Source organism: Platalea leucorodia, assembly GCF_965183815.1.
Source record: "Platalea leucorodia genome assembly, chromosome: 7".
Lineage (NCBI taxonomy): Eukaryota > Metazoa > Chordata > Aves > Pelecaniformes > Threskiornithidae > Platalea > Platalea leucorodia.
Window position 1 is genome coordinate 62,604,505 of NC_138829.1, and position 24,093 is coordinate 62,628,597.

The 24,093-nt window shown below is 38.8% G+C and overlaps 1 protein-coding gene across 1 annotated transcript in view; it reads left to right on the forward strand.

The window, feature by feature from the left end:
• PARVA (parvin alpha) overlaps positions 1-24,093 on the forward strand; it is a gene marked incomplete at its 5' end in the record, with an annotated part of 64,605 nt that overhangs the window by 27,012 nt on the left and 13,500 nt on the right. Inside the window, 5 exons of the mRNA XM_082317727.1 lie at positions 16,628-16,717; positions 16,817-16,887; positions 17,528-17,630; positions 19,552-19,692; positions 21,673-21,788. Coding sequence (XP_082173853.1) covers positions 16,628-16,717; positions 16,817-16,887; positions 17,528-17,630; positions 19,552-19,692; positions 21,673-21,788 — 521 coding nt within the window. The remainder of the gene's footprint in view (positions 1-16,627; positions 16,718-16,816; positions 16,888-17,527; positions 17,631-19,551; positions 19,693-21,672; positions 21,789-24,093) is intronic.

Here is a 24,093-nt window from a genome sequence, read left to right on the forward strand (position 1 = left end):
AATTATCAAGAAATTGTGTATGGAGAAAAATAATGTATGGTTGGGGAATAGAAATATAAGCCTTGAACTTCCTATCCTGAAAATATAAATCACTGCAAGTTTTAAAGCACTTGCATGACTCATATGCAGAGGTCATAGACCAAATTTGCTGATGGAGGCAGGATGAAACATTCGGCTGCATTTTTATGATATTTTTCCTGCTGCTCTTAGCTTTTTATTTACCCAAAGTAATACAATTTTCCAGAGAAGTGTAACAGTTCCAACATATGGAACTGCTATCCAGTTCACTGCTTAGGTGCAAAACTGCATGGGAACAGTGGTGTGTCAATAAATAGCTTACTGCATGTCAGGGAAAGGAGTCTCTCAGGAACCATATTGCCAGCTTGGCAGTATTCTAGAAAAGGAGATCTCAAGATGGAATTGGTATATTAATGCAGTTTAGTGAATAGGACCCAGGCCTAAAGGAAATCCAACTCAAGTAATGTGAAGACTAAATGGAAGCAGAGAGACGTAAATGGAAGCAGAGAGACGTAACAAGAAAGAGGGGCTTGTTAATGCGCAGGTCTATAAATCAAGGGTTTTTTCCCCTTACTCTGGCACAAACTTTGAGCTGGTTTTGGACATCCTTGTAAATCAGTACAGTGTAGTTTTTCACTTGAGAAACAATATCATAACACTGAGCAAGGTATTGTGCTGCCTTTACTCTTGCTGAGTAATATTTTTATGCCACAAGAGAAATCAGCAGGAGTTATGATTTAGGTCTGATCTGCATACTAGTTTTATGCTGCTGAGATTATGCTGACTTGGCGGTTGTCTCTGTATTTTCAGTAGCACTGCTGATGTTTAGATTTCGATCCAGCATAACTTACTTAGAAAATGAGGAGAGAGTAATTCCTGCATTCAGTTTAAAATGTCAGCACATAACAGGTCACCAAGCCTGGCTCCAGGTGAAAGTTTTAGACTTGAGTGTGTCTAGATTTAATGACAGGGAATGAGACTTGCTTATTAGGAGAGAGAGGCTGTATTAATGAGTGTTCCAAATGATCTGATTTTGTGTGCATGTAAGGTTGTATTAAAGATTTTGTTTATGATATAAGGCATAAAAAAGTGTGTATATTTATAGCTATAACATCATTCTCTTTCTCCTGTGTGTTTAGGGAAACAGATAATGGGCCTGCCTGTATTTAGTAACACTTGAACCTTGCAAGATGCACTACAAATAATAATAACAACGTACTGGGGGAGCGGTAATCCCTCAGGATCTTGTCAACTTGTTTTCAGCCATTTGTCAGCTACATTATAGGTGAACTGTGTCATGTCAATGGTATTTTATTTTTCTCAACAGTCTAGTTTTTTTGCATTTGCCACCTAGGTCTAATTGGAATTGCCCCTTTTGAATGACGTTTGTCAACATTCACCTGTGTTATTTGGGAAGAACACAGTTTGATAATTTGCACGTCTAAAAATGCAACTTTGGTATCTACCTCCTCCCTTCGCATTACACAGTCTGTTTTGGAATTCTTCACTTCTGGATTTTAGCCATGGTGAATGGGGAGGGGAGGTTAAGTTTACATAAGCATTGATGGTAGGCATAAAGATTAAAATCTGTCTTTTTTTTTTCCTACTGATTTGCAGGAAAGCAAACCTTAGCCAAAAGCAAGTGCTTTTGAAAATCACAATTAAATCTTCACATTTCAATTTTGCTAAATGAATTGTGAATAGCTAGTGCACTGTTTGTCTTAGGGCATCTTCTTGGCTTTGCTTCCTAGGCCTTTGTGCTGATTGTGAAAGTGATGTGGAGGGGCTTTACACCAGGTCTGTTGGAACAGCTGAGGATTTCCTCAGCATAGTGAAATCTCGACCTAGGATGCAAAAAGTTTCATATCGTATGTGCCCTCGTGTAAGTGGACTGTAAAAAGTAAAGAACTTTTTGGAGAGTTCCACAGATGGATTTCAGAAAGCGTAGCAGACCTCCGAGACGTTCAATGACAAAATAGTGTGACTCATACCCCCCAAAACACCCCTGAAATCTCAGATGCCAGCCTCATGTCATCCTTTTGAGGACTGGGGAAGGCACGAAGGCAGTTTGGAGACACCTCTTTCCTCACTGCAGTTATACACCAATAGACTTTGGCACTGCCAGAGATCTGACCTATAATTTCCTGGTAACAGAGCATTTTATGTGACTCCCAGTTTGTATGACTCTTGTTTGTTCTGCTTATGTGTAACATATGAATTCTGTCTTCTCATCTTCCATTTACGTGATTCCTGGCATTTTAAATTCAAGTAGATTAGATTTAGACTTTTTGTAATGAATCTGCATCATTTTGTGTTCTGCATACTCCTGAAATAGCCTGGAGGAACCTGATAGAGACAATTTATGTGTATCATTTAGAGACATGAGAAAGCATCTGATTGGTTTTGTCTTTCTTTTGTTAGCTCTTTCCTATAATTCTAATCACCATTTTACTGTAGCATTACACTATTGAGGAAAGTATGATTTTTCAAAGGCAGGATGCTTGCCATATTTAGAAGTGGTGGTACTTAAAGGAAAATGCCTTGGAGGTCTTTACAGCAGATTTTCTCCTGCTGATTCTAGTGGTAGCTCAGATCATAGTTTGCGAGGTAGAAATATATTTGCCATGTATTTCACCGACAGTAAGTTTAATTCATCCATTTCTGGTGTTATTTCCCGACTTCAGGAGAATACGATATGGGTAGAATGCTTCTTTGCAGCACTGAGCTCTACTGCTGAAAAGCAGTTTGTGTAAAAGCAGAAACGGATGCTGATACTGCAGTGCATTGTGTATGGCAAAGGAGAAGAAGGACTGCCGAGATTTGGCAATGTTTATTACTGTGGTGGTGAGATACTTGGAGTCTTCTACATGGCTTCTAGGTCTCTGTCACTTTTGCACAGGGCAGAGCAAAGGAGAGAAGCATTAAGGACCTGGCCCTGTAATTTTCCAATTGAAATCAATCAGTATAAACAGTAAGCCAAATTCTCTTCTGATATCAATCAATGCTCTTCTTTTGGCTTTAGTAAGGCTGTGCCCATTTACAATAGCTGAGAATTAGGCTGTTGCTCCCCTCCCAACCTTTTTGATGACTTAACACAATTTTTTAAACATAAAAGTCTTGTTTCAGGTCTGGGTTGTTGGCTTATATGTTTAAATTGGAGGCATGTCAGTCCTCATGTAATCAACACTTCGAAGAAGATCCATGAATGAGGTTAGGTAAAAATGTATTTTTTTCCCTACTACTATCTGGATTTTCTCAGAACCTCGATAATTTTATCCCATTTGCATCAAACATGCAGGTAACTTTAGAATCCTGCATCTGTATTGTTTCTAGGGAAGCAAAATAAAATTACAAATGACAGTAATTGACATTACATGCTTTAATTAAATTTCCTCCTCTGTGAACCAAAACCTTTTAACCAAGTATTGCAGTGCTATTTCTGTATTTATTTGTTACATGGGTTAATGTGCTATGTGGCAGATATGGTATTTATCCATTTTCACAAATTAAGCTATCAGTGTCATGTTGCCTTTGAATTGTTTCCTGTATTGATGGCCAAAACCGCTTGAAAAAGACTTTAGTCCTCCCTGGCTATACTTCTGTTTTTACAAAGCTGAAAATTGTGGGGTTGAAAGTGAGCCCTTAGGAACAGTTTGGGAAACTCTAGGCCCAAAGCATCTTACTAACGTGCTGTTTTTTCCCCTCCAGTGATCTCTTCTGAAGGAAGGGGGAGGCGCACATTGAATGATGGTTTTGTTGTTGTTGTTGTTGTTAGATTACAGGAATTAGAAATTAAGTCCTGCTTGAATTTGTTTGTGGCAAGTGAAAATGGATTACAGAGAGTATGATTAGAAATTCCTTTGCTCCATCCCCAAGCGATGCGCTTCAGACCTGCTATTGTCAACTTCTTGCCATGTTACGCCCTCTAAGAAAGCAGCTCTGCTTTAGCTAATTTGTAGCTTTCTTACTCTACTGTAACTACACCTATTAGAACAGTTTACCTGGACATGATCTCTTGGCTACTACTGTAGGTACAAAAACTCATCATGAAAAAACAACTTTCATTCACAATTTTTTTAAAATAGCTGTTTTTGTGCATGCAAAAAAGTGCCTCTTTATAAACAGGTGTAAATAATCACTTATAAAACAGGTTAAATTGATGATGCAGGTTGCTGTGGCTTCAGACTTTGTGAGTTTTCTTAACATATAATCATCCTCAGCATCCTCCTTGATGTTTCAAGTGGAGTGTAGTTTTCCTTTAGCTGTACTTACCTCCTGCATGGGATTGCCGTAATAAAGTATCTGGGACACTTATGGTTCTATTCAGAAATTAAGAAAAGGAAAGCTTGGTAAAGAACTGCCAGCTCAGTATTGTCCTGTAATTGAATGCTGTTATTCAGCAGTTCAGCAATCCAGTTTCCCAGTGCCAGAAAGCAATGGGACTCCAGGAGTCAGAATGGGGAGCCCCATTACTACTTGTGAGTACAGCATGAAATAGGAGTGTTGGCGGAGGAAAGCTGGTTTTAGGAGTGACCCAGTGCTGCAGACTGATGTGTATCAGAGACTCCTTAGAACTGGCGAAGAATGTGGTTTCGCAACAGTGATGAGAGCTCCGTGTCTCTTTCTGCAGGGAATCACATCTGATACAAAACCTGGGGGAGGAATGGTGTGTAGCACAGCTGGATAACCTTAAACAATAAATACCTCTCAGTTCTCCATACTTGCCTTTTGGCATTGGTATTTTAAATGAAGTTCAATTGGAAACTAGAAAGGTAACCACTTTCCACGACTTAAAAATGAGCCAGGGATGTGTCACTTCCTTCATCCCACTCCAAGCTGAAACAGAAACTTAAACATTTTACAGCTTCTGAAAAGTTTTAGTCTGTAGAAAACCTCATAGCAATTTGATTTTTAGCCCGAGTAAGTAATTGCTTTAGATTATCTTTTCATTACTGTCCCTCTTTGGAAGGACCCATAGCCCATAAAACTAGTTCATTTCTTACCAGTAGTTTATTATTCTTTTGATGGCTCATACTTCTCCTTTCCTCTGCTTTTTAGCTTTTTATATGCTTTTGCCTGTTTTAGAGCTTAATCCTCCTTCCATGTGACTTTTGCTAATTATTTCAGTAGGGAAGTATTTATAGAGAAAGGAGTACTGTGATAGGACTTGAATTTGGTAATATCGCATGTGCATCTCAATTCTGGCAACAGGATTCAAGGATTCTGTAGCTCTTATTGACCAGCCTTTGTTTCACAAAAAAAAAAAAAAAAAAAAACCAACTTCCAATATTGCCATGTCCATGTCTAAACCTTTTCCTACACTTTGGGGGGAATTGTGACTTTATTCGATTGTAAGGGGAAAAGGTACAAGTTACCTACAGCAGAAACGAACTACGAGATTGGTAAAAACATGTGCTTTACACTTGCTGTTGAGCATTTTGTTCAGTTTTATGACTGATAACAAAAGCACACAGTCAAAACTGCATCCCAGCATTCAGAATGCAACTTTGCAAGCTGCAAAAAGCAGATTTAGTTTCTTTTGTAGATGAGTCTCATGTGGCACCATATTAAATTATATAGGCAGTCAGTCACTTGTTCTGAAGCGATGCTCTGAGCTGAGAGTTGTGATGTGCTTGGACCATTCTGTTGGAAAACAGGCTCTAAAGCTAATACAGCCTCTCTGAAGAGCAGCAGCAAAGGGGCCTGCAGAGCAAGGGGCTTCAAACACCTTGAAGACTGCAGTACTCCCTGTGATGCACTATGAGGGTGGCCCAGCGACCCTATGATGGGCTGTGGAGCATTTTGCCCTAAAGGTAGGAGACTAGACTGACTCATTCAGTTATTTTTCATCTTTGTTTCTGTGATACTACAGGAGAATTATTTTCTGACCTTATATTTTTGCAATGGTAGTTATTTTTGGTTTGTAATATTTTGAAGATAAGAATGGGAGTTTATTTTCTTCTTGCCCTTGTCAGACTTCATTTTTCCTGGGTAAAAAAGGAAGAAAATACAGTAGTTTGTTACTTTTGAATGCTATTCCATGAAAATATTTCTGCAGTATGAGTGAGACAGAATTAACTGTTTCATCCTAGTGGTATTTCATAGGAGTATGTGTTCTATTAACTTCAGTTTGGTACAAATTCAGTCCTTAAGTAATACTGGATCCAGTGTGAAAATAGTGATTTTTTTATCAGCTGAGTTTCCACTCAGGGAAAATTGTCATTTCTAGTCAAAGGCATGCTTGAGATAGCAATTTTCGAATAGGCTATGTATCATGCAGTAGGTAAGTTTTAATATTCATGCTTATTAAAATGAAAATTTTGTAGTACTAAACATTTTCTAATAGGAATATTAACATAAACTCATTTCTGTCATCAACAACTGAAGGCTGCAGATTATTTCTGGTACACTCTGAATGTGTTAGTGCTATGAAGTAAAACCCATTTAAGGTTATTTACTTAGATGCTTGAAGTGCAATTTTTTGTGTGTTCACCTGCGAAGTAGGAAATACAGCTACAGCTACTATTGGTATGAATGTTTTGCATGCTGAAATTGATACATTGGTAATGACAGCAACCCATGAAATGCATTTAACAGGTAGGAGTATTATACAGAGTTTTTTCCCTTGTCTGACAGTGCTTGACAGGTTGTAGCAAGTGCTGCTCCGAACTTACAGCTTGTTAGAGATCTCTTCGAAAAGATGGTTGCAATGCATGTGCAGTTCAGAGCTGTGGGTTTACCCTTACAGTGCTGGTGCTTACGTTGCTTGCAACTTGTTCTGTGATAAGAAACATGTGAACACCATAATCAGATGAACAGTTCAGTAGGGTAATTTTTTTGAGACAGGGCATTTGGAAGTTGGAGCAGCTGTTTGAGTTTTATAAGGAAATGAGCAGGATCAGGAATGCTCAGGAGGGTACCAGGCAGTGCCCTTGAAGGACAAGGCAAGGGGTTGGATGAAAATCATTACTACTGGTTATACGAAAAGAAGGGTGTTCTCTTTGCTATGATATGAGTTTGGAAAACAAGAGGTATGGGTATTCCTGTCCATTCTACATCAGGCTAAGTGTAACATTATAGACAGGTCTTTAACGCTGTATTTTTAAAGTGCCTAGCTTCCATTTTACAAGTGGAATTTGTGTCTCCAGAAAGGAAACATGTAAATATATCCCTTAATCTAGCAGTGTGTCACTTTCTATGCTGCAGAATGGGGATAATGCTATTTTCTTCTGTTGGTGGGATGCTAAACTAACTAATTCTAATTAAGGGATTTGAGAACCTAGACTGGAAAGTGTTGATTTATTTCCTGTGCAAATTGAGAACTAATTCTGCTTTCCTAAGCCAAACATAATTTCCAGTTTGTTCTACCAAAGTCCTGTCTTGCATCATCATCTTACACTTCTGTGTAAATGTGTTTTAGGAGAATACCACAGCCATACTATTGATCACACCACACTGTGATTCATGCCAGCTGACCAAAAGTTCTCCCTCTAGTCAGGGATTGCCACAGCCCTAATATATTCCTCTCCGTCCCTGAAATGACCCTTCACGCTGTACGGCTGGCTAAGAACAGGCGGGCTTCCACACATCGGGTCTGCATCTTGATGATGCACACTCATAGGAAATAAGGGGGGAATAATGGGGAAACAAGTTTACCTTTCTTTCCTGTAACAATCCAAGCCTGAAGTTTTTCTGCTGTCAAACGCACGCTAACCTCCACATTGGTCAAGAGAACCCCAAAGGGCAGGTTATTCTTCAGTATGCTAGAAGACATATTTCTGCCATTTTAAGGTTTCATTTTTCTGCCCTTCACCAAATCCAGCCCATTTTCTTTAAGGATGTAGCTGGGTTTCTGTTGATCCAGCCAAAGCCACAGCCTAGTTTTTCCATGTTGAAGGCCTGTCTTTAGATCCCAATTCCCAAATTAGATCTTGATTCTGCCCTTGACAAGAAACTTCAGTTCCCTAGGACACACTGCAGAGACTTTTAGAAACCATCTCTGTGTTAGGCACAAATATTAAACATAGCAAGAAAATGAAAATCTTCAAAATGGAGGGGAAAAAAAGAATTAGATGTTGCAGGTCAATTCTCGTTTGTTGTACTGGATCTGGGAACTACAGTTAGATGCTCAGGATTGACACAGAAGGTACCAAAGCATGAACTGCAAACTACCAGTTATGCAAATAAGTAATACATCTGCATTTTTGTATCCATTATCATTTTAATTTCTTCGGGTCACTCTTATCCCATCTTCCTTGTGCTTGCTACTTGTCCAGCCTTGGTGTCACCCTCAAACTTTATCTTGGTTGACTTTGATACCAAAGAAAGATCTTTGCATGAGGAGCTCTCAGAAGATATTAAGGTGGTTTTGGTTTTGTTTTTTTCCTTCTGGGATGTAGAAATACTTGGCCACTACAAGTCTTTAGATCCTTTGTAACAAAGTCGTTCCTTGAAGATGACCGGATGTTTATATTAAAACACAAGTAGTTCTAGGACCTACAGTTTGAAAATAGTTGCCTTGTGTGATACATAAACCAATTCGCAGTCCTTGAAAAGGAACTTCAACTTTCCAGTAAATGTAGTCATTTTTCTAATTCTTCCAAGAAGAAGAAGTCATCTACATTACTGAGATGCAGTGGGTCTGACACTTAATTTCTTTTCTCCTTCAAAAACAAGGCTTATATACACAAGAAGAAAAGAGCAAGAAATTCAGGAAATCCTCAGCTTGCTACTAGTATGCCCTCGCATTCCTAAGAACTATTTTTGGGTTTTCCCTTAAGAATAGCTAGAACTCGTTGAGCTGGGAAAGACTTCTTGGAACAGATCTTTGGTTTTGTCTTTTCTGCATGAGCGCCTCTTGTTGATGTTGGAATAGCTACTATTAGCTGGTTGGTGATTCAGAGAACGAGGCAAGTCAGTCCCATAAAATCAGCTTCTACATTCCACAATACTTGGAAAAAAATCTTGCAGCAAGCTGGTGAGCATATAGGATAAACAATTGCCTCCCCTTGGTTAGGGTTAGGACTACACCAAGAGGTCTGCCTGACTCTCTTCTGGACATTGCTACCTGCAGATTTGTTATAACTTGAGAAATATCGGTGAGGGGGATACAAATGCTCTCCCTTCTGTCTTCATATAGCCCCGAGCACCCCGTGTAGTTCTGAGATATCTCAATAAATCAGTTCTGAGATATCACAGTAAATATCTCAATAAATTGGAAATCTTAGCTGTCAAAGGATTTGTTTCAATAAAATATTTTGTATTTAGGGATACCATGTGCAGACCAGCTAACAACCTGTAGGTATCTTTTGCACAAAGACCCTACCACCATATCTGAGGCTTTTTGAGGAGTTTTCAGGCTGGGATCAGATTCAGCGCAGCACATTTTGATAAGGACTTGGAATGGTCACAGCATTTCTTATATGCATGGTTTGTTCTTCAGTGGGGGAAAAATCAGTGTCATTTGAACTCCTGTCTACATGTGTTCCCAATGCTGTCTTTTGGTTTTTTTCAGTGATATTTTAAACACTCCTAAAGGGTGACAGGCCTTTCAAAACATCTACAAATACTGCTGATGTATTTTAAAAGATGTGTTGAGAGGGTGTGTTGAAGAAATGAATGGAATGACCGGCATCTGTGTTAGCTGTGACACCGCACCACTTGTTACCTCTTAGAAACTACAGGAAAATTCTGGGAAAGAACCTTCATCCCAAATGAAATGTGAAAGCGTGTAAGGCTTAATGAAGCTACATGTGACGTGGTGAGGAAAATCATGTGTACTCTTTAAAAGGATTGAGTTTGCTCCCTGTTTTGTTGTTGTTTTTTACCTACTCAGACCAGACATCTGTCAATCTATGGAGGGTTTTTTTCCCTGCTAATTGCAAAAAAGAAAGGAACAGCAAGTTAGTCACTGAGGTACTTTGGAGTGGCTTTGGACTTTAAAGAAAGTTCAAGGCAATAAGCATTTAATTTGTATTGCATACATGAAAATCAAATTATAGCATTTCTCCCATTCTTTTTTTGTGAACAGCATTTCTCCCGTTCTTTTGTGTGTATGCCATGTTTGGTTTAATGGAGAAATGAGAAAAGAAAATAGATTCTTTTTTGGAGACTGGGTACTAATGCAGCAACATTAAAGGCAGGCACATTGTTGTCAGCCAGTTTGCATATTTATTTACTTTTACAAATGGTTGGCTTGGAGTCAGCAGTTAATGGAATGAGAATGATGTTCCTGTACAGATCATTTCCTGAGAAATATTTTCAATTACAAACATATCTCTGCTTTTCTTTCCCCATTTGTTATGTCTTGGAGAATAAATGGGGAGTAGCATTTACAACTTAAGGTTTATGTTCTGAAGACAATTTTAACAATGATCCCCACATAAAAAGGCCCCTTTGTAGTTGCAGACATATGTTTATGATGTTTTGTGCTGTGAATATCAAATTTCTGGTGGACGCTGTGTCACACTCTGCAAACTTGTAAACATCTATAAATCCATTGGATCATTTTAGTACCATGTGTAATGCAGATTTATTGTCTTTTGTGTGGATTTCTTTTGTTTCGGAGTTAAAGCTGAGCTGCCAAAATCCATATTGGATGAATTATGTATTCAAGAATATTAGGCAGTACCATTTTAGATTAATATTTTCTTTTCCCTTTGTGGACTTATGAGTTGCACACACACAAGCATTAGAAAATAATATTTTGGATGGATGGCCCAGAAAGCAATTGCATAAGTTTGCTTGACTAAATAGTATTATTCTGTAAAGGCTTAAACTAGGACTTTTTGAAAATGCTTTTACTGTTTTTTCTCTCATTCTCTGACTACCTTAGGTAATTTGGATCTCTTCTCACATTTGCCAGTAGAAATTCAGAATTACTCCACTGGAATTATATCAGGGTATAAAAGTGGAGTATGTGAGGGGGAATAGGCATAACACTGAGCCAGTGAGCTGGTATAAATCAGCATAAATCCACTGAAATCTGTGCGGATACATTGCAGACTATCAAGTCAGTATAAGAAGTAAAGCGGCTCTTGTGCACACGTGGTTACATCATGGTCATGAGCATTTATCAGAAGCTTGCACCCAGTAAAGAGAATATGGAATCAAAACCGATTCATCTAAACTTGGTTCAACTATAATTGAGTGGATATCTCTGTACAAGAGCAGTAAAGACATTTCTTATTGAAAATCAGCATTTTTCTAAACTGGCTGTAATTTCTGGCTACATATGTAAAAATATGTAGCATATGCATGCATGTTTGAATGTGAGTGTATATACAAATATCCAGTGTTACTCTGGCAATATGATGTCTGCAGCTAGCCTTCCAAGTTGTGCTTGTTCCAGGAAAAAGTAGCTTAAGATAGAGACACGGCATGTAAAGCTACTGTCTACCATAGTAGTTTATAATATCAGGTAGTTTGTCCTTTGACTTTTTATAGAAAGCTTAAACTCCTGGAGTCATGTGAATGTCAACAAATCTCAGCTTACACACACACACACACACACACACACACACACACACACACAAAACCACACAAAAAAAAACCCAAACCAAAGTATTTGCAACCTTAAAAATGGCAGAGACGACCTTGAATGGAAAACCCTTACATTAAAGAAAGAAAGGAAGTTAAAGAACTGCAGAAGTGTGTATATATATATTTATGTAGGTGTATATGCATATATTTAAATCTCCTGATTTTGAAAGTTGGAGGTTAGAAGCATTGTGTCACTGTGCTCCTCCAACATTAGGGTTCTGTTCTAGTTAATCACAAACTTTCAGAATTGATCCGTTAGTGTTGTAGCACTTGAGTAATTTTAGTTTTGTAAGTACGGAATCAATTATATGGAAAGACATGGCTGTAGTGCTCAGAGGAGAGACCATTTAACGCTACATCTTGCTGTATTTATTTTATGATTCTTTGGATAGATATGCTAAAATACGTCTAAACCACAGAGAGTGCGTTGGGTGATGTGGCATTTCTGAGCTCAGTTAAATAATAAGATGTATTTTATTCAAATCAGAATAACATTAAGCCCTGAATACTAAACAGGGCAGCAAAAAGCCTTCAGCACACAAAATAAACAAGTAAAAAACCCAAATGAAACTGTCTAATAAATACAATGTGGAGCAACAGGCTGCATGTACTAGAGGAATTAAGCCAATTTAAACCGTATGGGCAGTACTCCACTTTCAGATGTGCTCGGCGTCCAACAGTTTCAATGGCAGTTGGATGCACGCATCAAAGGGCAAAGTCTGGCTCAGAGCACCCGCGTGGATTTGATAGCATAGGTTTATGACCTTGTAATCCTAGAGCATCTAAACCAATAAGAACTCTATCCAGCTTAAAATAGCTGCTGTAGTTGCTGTTGATACAAGCTTGTGGGCTCCCCAGCTCTGGGGCCAAATTTGGTGCTGGCATGATAGGAGGAAGTCTGTTGACAGCTGATAGCAGTGGAGTTGCACTTGATTACATCATAACAAATTCGGCATGTGGAACTGAATCAGAAGTCTGAGCAGAAGTGTCCATTCCTTTTCCAGAGTTAAAACTGGGCCTTTCACATTGCCAATCCACAGGGATTTGTCTGGGCCATGTGTAACTGTTGCTTTTAAGGGTCTTGCTTTAAAAGTGCATTCAACTCTCAGTCCCACTCAGCATGGTGACTGTAAAGAAAACATGAAAGACTGGATTTTCCTCTCATGTCCAGAAGGATAAAGTCCTTAATCATGCCAATATAAGCATGACGAGAACAAGCCCCATGGTAGCTGACGCACTGGGCTGTATCTGGGCCGCAGCGGAGGGTGAGAACAGAAAGGTGCGCTTAATTCTAATTGCTGGGGTCGTCCAGTGGCCGAGCGTGCCCAATGTCAAGCAGACAACCCTGTGGATACTGTCCTTCAGAGGAGCTGCCTCAGGTCCTAGTGCGCTGGTCTGGCTCCTGGCAACTGGTGTGGTATAGATGAGCTGCTGCAGCTATGTCCCCTCCTCCCTTCCTGGGTTTTACACTGTAAGACTCAGTGTGGAGGTCTTACTGATGCTCCAAGTCATTCCTCAAAGTATTTCAAGAAATTAGATTATTTTATTTTAATTTCAACTGCTGCAAAAATTGTCCCAAACCTGTGTGCTTTGTTTTTATTAAAATACTAAATTGCTGAAGTGATTTTCATGAAAATTAATTAAAACAAATTAATGAAAAGCAGCTGAAAAATGGATTTGTCTGCTGAAATTGTGGTATGCAAACTCTTAACCTCAATCACATTTTTGTGGTTCCTCTATAAACACCTAAGTGTACAATAGTGGTTTGTCATGGAACTTTTTTGATGGAAATTCTTAGAAAGTGAGGCTATACTACATAATACATTTTCTCTCCCTTTACGTACAACTTCATATAATGCATGTGTTCTTACCTGCTCCTTTTAGTAGTATTATTAATCTGTAGTTAAATCTTATCTCTTCAGTAGTGGGAAAGAAATGTAAAAGATGCTATCAGACTCAGGGTTTCTCCATCATGTTTTCTGCTTGTAGGGAACAGGAGGGCAGGAGGAGTCTTGATCTCGGGAATAATACCACCTTGGGCATGTGTTGCGCACTGCAGAATGCAGTGGCTGAGGAGGACCTGTCCTCTCTGGCAAACTGGATCCATCTAGGATCTTTGGATCATCTGGAGGTGTGTTGGGTAGCTTCTGCATATGGCTTGGGCAGGTGTGAGAAATGTATGTGATTCGGTTGAGCTGCTTGGGGGAACAAGACCACTGCTTCTGTATATCTGCATACAGCAAAGCAGAACTTAGCTCCTGCTGTACAATAAATACAACACTTGCAATGCATTCTAGAACAGATCAATCTATTAGTTTCTCATCTATATTTATTATTATTTTATTTGTATTTTATGTTCCCTTTCCATGCAAAGATACACCATTTTTTTGTTTGCTTTCTCTTATTTTCAGAAAGTCTGGTAATATGATGAAGGTCATGTTATTAAAAGTAGAATGTAATAGTTGTGCACATTGGAGGGCAAAAATGGGGAGGTTCAGTGGGCTTTGTAAAGAAGGCTTTACAAAATGATCAGCCTTGAAAGGTCCGCTCTCTCTCTGTGGAGAAGTGTCAACGAGCTCTGCCAGTGGGTCGCTCCCTGGATAGAGGAGCCAAAAGCTTTCCCCACTGTCCTTCACCAGAAAAATGAGCTGACTGCTTCCTCCAGCATGTCTTGCCCAAGCAGAGCATCCAGCCTTTCAGGATAGGACAGCTCAGTGGAGCCAGTTGGCTCGAACAGATTTTATTTTCTATGCTCCCTCTTGGGATTGATGTGGAAAAAATGTTTTCTGCCTAGGAACCTTTGTGCGGAAGTCCTCCATGAACTAAACAGTTCAGAGCACAAAGACCTCCACATGGAAGTTTTCTATCCACTGACATTTTTATGCCCATAACCATTTTGAACCAAAATGAAAAAAAAAAAAAAAAAAAAATCAAAGAGGTTAATAAAACCAACAGTGATTTTCTCTAAGGAGTGCTAGCAGTTAAAAAAATTGCCATTAAGTGTAAACAGTTCCTGAGATTGTACATGCTAGACCGAATTCATCCTTGCTATAACTCCTCAGAACTCAATGGAGTTACATGAGGGATTAATTTGGTCCATTGCTCTCAGCCATCGGTTTTAGAGGATATACAACAATCCAGGGAACTATTATTGTCAACATTATTTTATGACTCTTTAGAGCTGCTCAGTATTTGTATTTTACAAATATACTAGCAGGGTGAGTGTATGGAGTGAAGTTAGTGTTTCAGTATTGAAGGTAGTGGATTTTTCAAAGTCATTTTTGTACAATTAAAAATAATAAGCCATTATTGCTATGAATCTTGCATAGATGCCTGAATACAGCTACACAGACTCTTGAAATGTGCACATACATTTCATCTGGTAGAGCACAAAACATTTCACAAAGCATAGAAAATATCTGGGAAGTTTTAAGTACTGTTATCACGCCAACTGACGAATTATCACAGTGTTCTTGTGAAACTTAGCTGTACTTACTGCACACAGGAAGTTAAGGCAAGAGACGTAAAACCATTTTCCAAAAGCTAACTTACGAGGCAGTCCCTGGGCCCGGAACAAAACACAAGATCTCTACTGTCACTTTCTACTTTTCTATTTTCTCCGAACCTAAATTGTTTCTGTAATTTCCAAAATAAACTGAAGAAAGCTTCAGGTAGTAAATCTGAAATGTTAGATGGCAAATATGCATCTGCATGTAAATCATGTATTTTAGTTCATGTCAGAAGGTGTATACAGCTACTTGAATGTTCAGGACACATGTGGAATGGTTGAATTAAGTTCTTTAAGTTTAAACGGGAACAGTTGTGCTAACAACCAGTTCTGTTGAAGGTCTGTACACTGGAAAGTGAGTAGTCAATACAACATTACTTACTTCTCATTCATAAGACAGTAAGCCTCGTTCCTGGTTTGGTAAATCAGGTTTGCACCGATTTCTTGGTTACAAAGCAAGGTACAAACTTGTCTGATGACCAAAATGGGTGCCCTCCCTGCACAGTGCTGTGTTCTTCCATGGCGGTAGGATTAGTGTATTGGCTTGTTTGTATTTATTCTCTTCTGTTATGGAGGCATGTTTGGGCAGTGAAGGAAGGGTTTTGTCTTTGTAAACTGTTGAAGTTTGGGTCATCCAGAGGCATGAATGAAGTTGCTCTGAACTATACCAGGTACAGAACCTGTACAGTACAGAACTAGTGGCAGGACTGCTTTTACGCTTCTTCTCTGGATCTCCCTGTTCCTATGTTCTCAGAGCATGTATTAAAAGAACATTGATTTTTCCAGCATTAGGGGACTTTGGCTGAGTAAGAACTTGTCCATGTTCCCTGACAACTGTGGTCATCTCCAAACTATGGGATTTGGGATTACTTCCCCATTCCCGTGTCCAAGTTCTTTCTCAACCTGTCTGGACTCCACGCTAAGGCAGTACTTTTGAGGGTTCATCATCTTACGCCTGTGTCCTGCTGCCGTGGTTTCTGCTAAGGAAAGGCCAAGAACACCGGCCAGGAGCCTCCCCCGGTCTGCTCCAGCTGGTCTCTGACCTGAACAATGGAGGGAGCTCTGTGCCACGACTGCACCTTCAGTCCTGAATAGTTTATCAGTCTGGTAGCTCCTGTGTGGATATATAGCCAGACCCAGCTCTTCTCAAGTAGCTAAACTTGAAGCATCTCCAGAGCAAGGGTGACATAGCTGAAAGCCATAATCATTTCCCTCAGCTAAAATGATTCATTAGTGTTAAAATGTCAGGACCATTAAAATGCAAGTGAGCCTTTTAAAATTTGAGGAAAATGGGCCTTATCCTGGAAAAGATTTGAGGAAATTGCGTTAATTCCAGTACCATTATCCATGAAAAATCTACTCGTACAAGTAAAGGTTTGTTGGCTGGGCCTCCCACTTTTGTTAGCTATATTTTATTGCTGTAATTACACCGAGAGGCTTATCTAATAATTTCTTTATAAGAACATGACTCTAAGACAATTAATGCTACTTTTAGCAAGAGTGAAATAGTAAGTAAAATTGAACTGAAATTTAACCAAGCTCTTCTTTTTTATTTCCTAGTATCTGAATTACAGGAAGAAGGAATAAATGCCATTAACTTACCTCTCAGTCCAATTCCATTCGAACTAGACCCTGAGGACACTATGCTAGGTAATTCACAACAATTTTACATCTCAACATAAAAGCTTGATGTAAAATAAAGTTCCATGCCTGTAATAGTTTCTAATATCTTTCTTTTAAACCTTCTAGAGGAAAATGAAGTCCGAACAATGGTTGATCCAAATTCAAGAAATGACCCAAAATTACAAGAACTAATGAAGGTAATGAAAAGCATGTAAACACTTTCAGGAAAGTGAAACTATTTTTTAATGCTATCCCAGCCTCTCTCATTTGAACACTTCAAAGCACTGTTTAGATATTAATTAAATGAAACCACATGGTGTGTACATCATCAGTGAAATGGGCAGGTCATTTGTTGCAGTATCTTTCTCTACATACGGCACAGTGAGAATTAAGAATTTGGATTAAAATCCTGAGTCCAGATTCTTAGTCCCATCCCACCCCCAATCTAAGATCACACTGACTTCCCTTGTAGTCTTTGTGATTCTTGGAGTTAGAACTTTAGCAGAAAGCTTCATTAGAATGGACTTCAACGCTTTTGCTTCACAATAAAATGTTTAAATACTACTGAAAGCAAAGGATGGATTTCGCTCCAGAAGGCACTGCATCAGTCCCCTATTTGTCTAGTCATCGTGGTGCATTGACACAGCCACCTTAGAAGAGTCCTTCGTAAGTCCTTGCTGTTTTCTTCTGATGGCATTTCAGACTGATTTGTATTTTGAGCCATTGCAGCTTTGGTATTCTTTCTGCTAAATAGTTTCATCATTGTACAAAATGACATGTGTTTTAAATTGCAAATGAATAGTGTATAATACTGCCAAATTTGTGTTTCCCATATAGGTATTAATTGACTGGATTAATGATGTGTTAGTAGGAGAGAGGATTATTGTGAAAGACTTGGCTGAAGACCTGTATGATGGACAAGTACTGCAGAAATTATTTGGTAAGAAAAAATATATGTGCATGCTGTTGGGGCACTTTGTCAGTAAGAGGATCACTTGTTCCTACTTAGGCGCCTTGGTATCATCTTACATTTATGCCACTAAGTGATATAAAAATAGCATTGTATTATGAGACCCCTGAGCAGTAGGCTGTATGCACAATCCTTATAGCTACAGTGCAATGTGTGGTGCTCTGTAGTTGATGAGAACAGCATAAAGCCTACCTGGGGTGCTAGAGAAGGAGGGTTCTTGTCTTGGCAACAGTATTCGCTCCAGTTAAATTTATTATCTGCACATGTGCTGTACAAACTTAACCGTGTTACAAGTAGAAAGTAAGTTTGAAGGCAAGGGTATTTTCAGTACAATGGTGGATGTTTTTAATCTCTGCTGGTTCCATACTATAGTTTATTCACATCGCAAAGTTTCTCTGGAAAGTTGGAATTTCTTTCTGATTTGATGTTTGGCTTTTAATGTTACTGAGGTAATGGTACCCAGTGGACTGCAAACTGAGCTTCAGCTGAGAAACAGATAGAGAAAAGAAACTGCTAATGCAGAGCTGGCATGTGCTTTTTTAACTGTTGGCTTGGAAGTCGTTTTCTTAGTTATTACAGCTCATAAAGTCTCCAGTAAATTTCTTTTCAGTATCTTAAATGAATCTCGAAACATCGTGTGAGCACTTCTAATAAAGACTACACAGACTATTCCCTTCTATGAATGGTTAAGCTATTGAATATATTGTGATGGACTGGGTATGCCCCAGACTGAGCAATTTGATTCTCAGGGGCAGACCTCCAGTGACTTCACCGAAAACCCCAAAAATGCGTATCAGATACAGCCTTATTCTAAATATGCGTATACTGATCCAGCACTTATTGATTTCAGTAGAATGTTTTCCATTACTCCTTGTGGATCAGGTCTATGCTAACTAAAGACTTTGGTCTTATTGTGAGACTACACACAGACTGATTTCTGCGGAGGCACAAGAAACCCATGGAGATAGCAGTCTCTTAGGCAGGATTTGTAGGTTGGTAGCTCGGGCTCACTCTCTTTGGGAAGATACTGAGTTGGCTTTGATGAGAATAAGATCAGCTCTTACCAAGCTTAACAAGATACTCTTTCATAAAAGTAAATTGATAGGCGACCAAGCATTTTGTTTCTGGTAGTGTTATCAGGGAGCTTTTATTGCTAAATTTTCTTTGCTTACTATTTAATGGTAAACACTAAGCCATGTATGTATATACCTAGCAATCTGTACTAATCATTAATGAACCAATTCATAAAGTATTTTAAAATCTACTGCAAATTTCGAGTGCAGAAAATGGCAGTGGTTTCACAGAAAGAAATTGCCTGAGGTTTTAGTTGTTTTCATACCTCCAGAAATACTTGTTCACATTTCTTGGGTGCATCCCTCCACCTCTATGAATATGGTGTCACTTCACTTTTATCACAAATGGACCAAATAAAATTTTTAAATCTCCCAAGTCTGAGGGAGAAGCCAGGGAGCTGAGACTGATGAAACAAATAATTTTAAAGTTGGTATCTGTTTCCTAGGTTTGATGGTCTGCTGTACAAACCACTTGCATGCAGAATACCCTTTATCCAGTACCAATAGAAGTAATGGGCCTTACCTCAGAGTCTGGTGTTCCCTAAAGGGAGTTGCAGCAAATATTTGTCAGCTAGTAGTGTGGCTTTCATTAATGCTTAGCCTTCCCCTTGGCAATAGGTAAATAAAGAGAAAAGGTGAACTGTATCTTTAGGAGTTCAGAAGTGTGGGGGAAAGTGGTTCTGGAGGGAAAAGCAGGTAATTTTAAAACTAGGAAGCCTAATATCTCTTGAATGTACGTCTGGGTGCGTGGTATGTCTTCATGTTCTTCATGGAGTTGACTGTTTTTTCTTCTGTTTTTTCTTCTATTATCACTTCAGAGAAACTTGAAAGTGAGAAGCTGAATGTTGCTGAAGTTACTCAGTCTGAAATTGCTCAGAAACAGAAGCTACAGACAGTACTTGAAAAGATCAATGAAACCCTTAAACTCCCTCCAAGAAGCATTAAGTGGAACGTTGACTGTAAGTTGCGTGTTTTCTATGCTGCTCTCGTTTGTTGACAGCTGAGAGTTTATAGCTGCTATCTGGAATTCTGAAATATCCAACGATAAGGGAGGGCTGAAGCCTGGTATTTATGGTATGAGCTGCTCTGCAGGGCACTTCCAGATGTGTTACACTCTACTCTCTTTATTGGTGCTCAGCCTCCAGTTTAAATCAACTGTCTTTTCAGAGTCTGGCAAAGTATGGTATTTCTGCTCTTATGCATACCAGCTTAGGTTTTCTGTTACTAAATTGGTTTGCTGAAACGGGCAAGTACCTGCACAAATGTAGTAGATAGGTGGAAGGAGAGTTAGGCTCTAGGACCCTTTGTTAGGGTAAAATTTGCAACATAGATATGAATAATATTTCTAGTCATTTAAGGCTAAATCTGAACCACTGATTTTGATTACAAAACTCTCATCAAGATTAGGACTGCACCCTTCCTGTTTTATTGTATTAAAGATGAACACAGTAATATCTAATAGAAATGCCTTCAGTGGCCAGCACAAGACATTTTAGTGCATATGTGTTGCAGAAAGCAGATTATCAGCAGTTTCAGAAAATTAGGCCTCTGTTTTAAGTTTGGTATCCAGAATCATTTCACACTGGTGACCAGCATATAGCAGTTTCCCTGTCTCCTATACCTGTCTTGAGCTGAGCTGTTTTGTATCCAGTTCTATTCACAAAAAATTAGCGAGAGGGAGAGAAATAGCTCGAGAAAGAAAGAGTGAACATTAGGCATCTCTTGACTTTCCCCTTCGTGTGGTCCCACTGAGCTTTCTGTCCCCATCTCTCTTCAACCTCCCCCCAGGTTTTTTCCATTCTCTGTTATGCAGCTGGAGGCAGGGTGTTTGGAGTGGCCTGACAATTTAAATTCTAGTTTTAATTTAATGTTTTACATGTGTTTTAGAGCTGAAGTAGAGATAGACAGCAGCAGCTGGAGCCAGCTGCAGCACACACCGGTGCTAGGCGCAGAGACATCTTTTTAGTGTTCTGCTAAAGCACCTCATCCGTGACCACTGGCACCCCAGCCAAATTTGACAGCAATGCCACATTTTATATGGATGAGTATGTCCACGGCAGAGTTGAGACTTGCATTGGAAGATAATGAAGAAGGACATTTTAGTGAATCTGATCCTGCTTTACCAGTGAAGTAAGGTAGTAGTGATTGATTAGTTCAAGTACAAAGAACGTAAGTGCACTGTACTGTAGCTATCAAAGATTGTTTAGGAATACTACTCTGGGGAAGCTTATAAATGCAAAAACAAAACAGAAGACAAAGAAAGGCAATAATAAGAAATACAAATTATTCACTTTCATGCCAATGGTTTGATACTTGATTAAGGATTTCCTACAGTATGGCTTTTGATATCTTGTAAGTCGTGTTAGTGTTAACTACCCATATGAAACCTGCTGTGAAAAAGCTTCAATAACAAGAACTGTAACAACTTCATGAGGAATGTTTGAGTCATTGATTTTAGTAAGTTATTGCTTAAGGCTTCTGCCAAAATAGGCTCGTTTATCATCCTGCAGACATTGTGACACTTAAAAATGAATAAGTGCATGTTATGAGTACAAAAATATCTTTCTGATAGTCCATAAATCCTTATTGAAGTAAAGAGAATAAAGGAAAGGCAAGGAGAATGCAGAGACAGCACTTAAACTGCTGTACATGAAATCTGGCTTTTGGATTAGTTTTAGATTTCCATCTACGCAAGCCTATGGCATCCAGACATGTTGCAAAAAGTAACGCTTTGGTGCTGACGCATATTACTGACTGGGCTGCATTTGCATGACCTGTTGAGCAGGAGGAGACCAGTAAAGGAGAGATGCCTTAAAAGTGCCTTCTGGCTGCAGGTGGCAAGGGGAAAAGAGTCCCATAACCCCCACATCCTAAAAAGTGAAAATATGTGCCCTGGTTACTTTGCAGTTTGTAACTTGTGCTTTTAATATCTATTTCAGCTGTTCATGCTAAAAGTCTCGTAGCAATACTTCATCTTCTGGTTGCGTTATCACAGTATTTTCGAGCACCAATCAGACTCCCAGATCACGTGTCCATTCAGGTGGTTGTTGTGCAGGTAAGAGAGGTGTTAAACAGCTCTTGGTAGAGTTGTGAAACTGACTGAGGGGTTTCTTGAAAAATACATCTAGAATTTCTGTTTGGGCGGGCATCCGTGTGTCTCTTCAGCAGACAAGAAGCACACGTGCATCTTCCCTGCTGACAGTGCTTCAACCAGAAAAAGGCAGAAGTGCTTTCCCAGATTGAGCTGTGGCTCAGAATGTCTTATTTTGATTGTAAAGCGGCCAGACTCTGACATTAAAAATATATGAAGCATTATTATTGTTGGAATGTGTTTGTTTATCACCCAATACGATCTCTAGAATTATTATTTTTCCCATTTTTGATGGTCTTCTCACTTGTATAGAGATTCAAATCATTCTTGGCACTGAATGATGAATTGTCACTGTTTATTACATTCAGATTCATGTTAGGTGACTAAATATTCTTTTTCAGCCTTGTGCATGCTAATTTAGTCTGATTACAGTGTTGGCTTTCTCATAAGCATGCAAAAAAATCCCATCAACTAAATCTTTTGTGTCAGTCAGTCTCCTTATTAGAGCCTGATCCATCCAAACTCTTCATGTTATTCTGTTCATCAATTTTCTTTCAGTTGGACTTGTGCTTGCTCTATCTTATTTGTCCTCTTCCCGTTCAATCTGTTTTTCTTTCTCTCTCTAACTTTGCCTTTATTTTTCGCACTGTAACTGTCTTTATTTATGTGTTTTAACTGATGTTACCCTGAAGTACCTGGTGCAAAGAGCTATTGTTCAAATTTTGTGTGACTGAAGATCTGTGGGACAGATCTGAGAAAGTAACCACTCCTTTTTCCAGCATTCAAATCAGACAAGTTTTGCAATTTGGGGAGAAATCTGAAGGAGAGTCTCTGGTAGATGTATCACTGATGCCTGATAATGATTCATTGACTCTCAGATTCTGCTTTGTGGGTTTCTCTACAGATGATGAAAGAGAACCCCAGCAAATCTGCACTTATGTGTCTAAGGCTTCAGAGGAACATAATTTTCAAGCACTTTCCTTTGACTATTGTAAATATATTAATTACACTGGTTTATCTCAAAGTTCTTCCAAAATCTGCGTAAGAAATCAGGAGCGCAGCCATCAGGGCATCTTTGGGATGAGAAACTAAACCAGAAAAAGAATACAGCCCTAAAATAAAGTGACAGCAGAATGCAAGATCTGGTTCTCCATATATGCAGACAAAATTCCTATTGAAATCAATGGATGTAATTGTCCTCTTGTTTAATAGGCTAATGTAGTTCAACAGCAAATCCACTGAAGTCAGTAGAGAGAAACCGATTTAAAAACAATAAGTAGTGGGAGAATCCGACTCACTGCTTTGCCTCAGCTACACAGCTGTAGCTCAGGTGCCAGTGAATGGCAGAGAAAGCAGTTGCACGAGAATAAAATCTAAGTAATGTTGCATAAGATTTCACCCTGTAAGACACAGTTCTTAGTGAAAGCCAATCAGTGGAACTCCAAGACTATGCTGATTCCTATTAACATAGGGTGGGGGCCAGTATTCTTACTGTAATTGTGTTTGAGACATTTTTCATTTTGATTTTATGGTGAGTGGGGTTTTTATTTTTATTTTTTAAATCTGTCTTTCATGTCCTGTGGGATTGGTTCTATATAATTCATCACATACCCTTTGAACTCAATGAAAGTTTTAATCAACAATCAGCAGATCCTAAAGCTTAATTTAGTGTTCAAACTTGCATGCCTCACGTTCTAAACATTCTGTAAAGTAAGGTCATGCCTAGGGAAACTCAAGAGACTACATGGTAGCTGGTTTTAAATTCTACCCTATAAAGTTTGATAAAGGGAATAGAAGAGAGAGAAAAATAAAAGAACGAAATACTTTTATGAAGTCTTTAAGGAAGACTACCCTAATTCATTTCATGATTTTGTTAGGCTTAGAAACACATCATAAAATGTGAGGGTTGCCATGTTGGCTGGGTGTAGTTTATTGAAATAGAAACAAAGATATTTCTGAAATAAAAAATGTGCTCATGCCCAACAGGTAATCAGCACAGTTCTTATGAAAGCTTGTTTCTTTTGGCTGTTTTGTACAAAAGCTGTTAGCAATGAGAGTAGTATGAAATCTGGGTTATAAGCTGATTTGGGAAAAAATGTGATAGCTGGACCTTTTGTATCTATTTTGTTATATTATTTTCTTTTCCTTCCGTACTAATAGAATGAATAACTTTGAACAAAGCCCAGGCTTTGTTTGATCATTTCTACTGAAAGAAGTGAGAGCTTTTGCGGAGAGCTGGATCTTGCCATCATTTTGCCTCTTTTAAAAA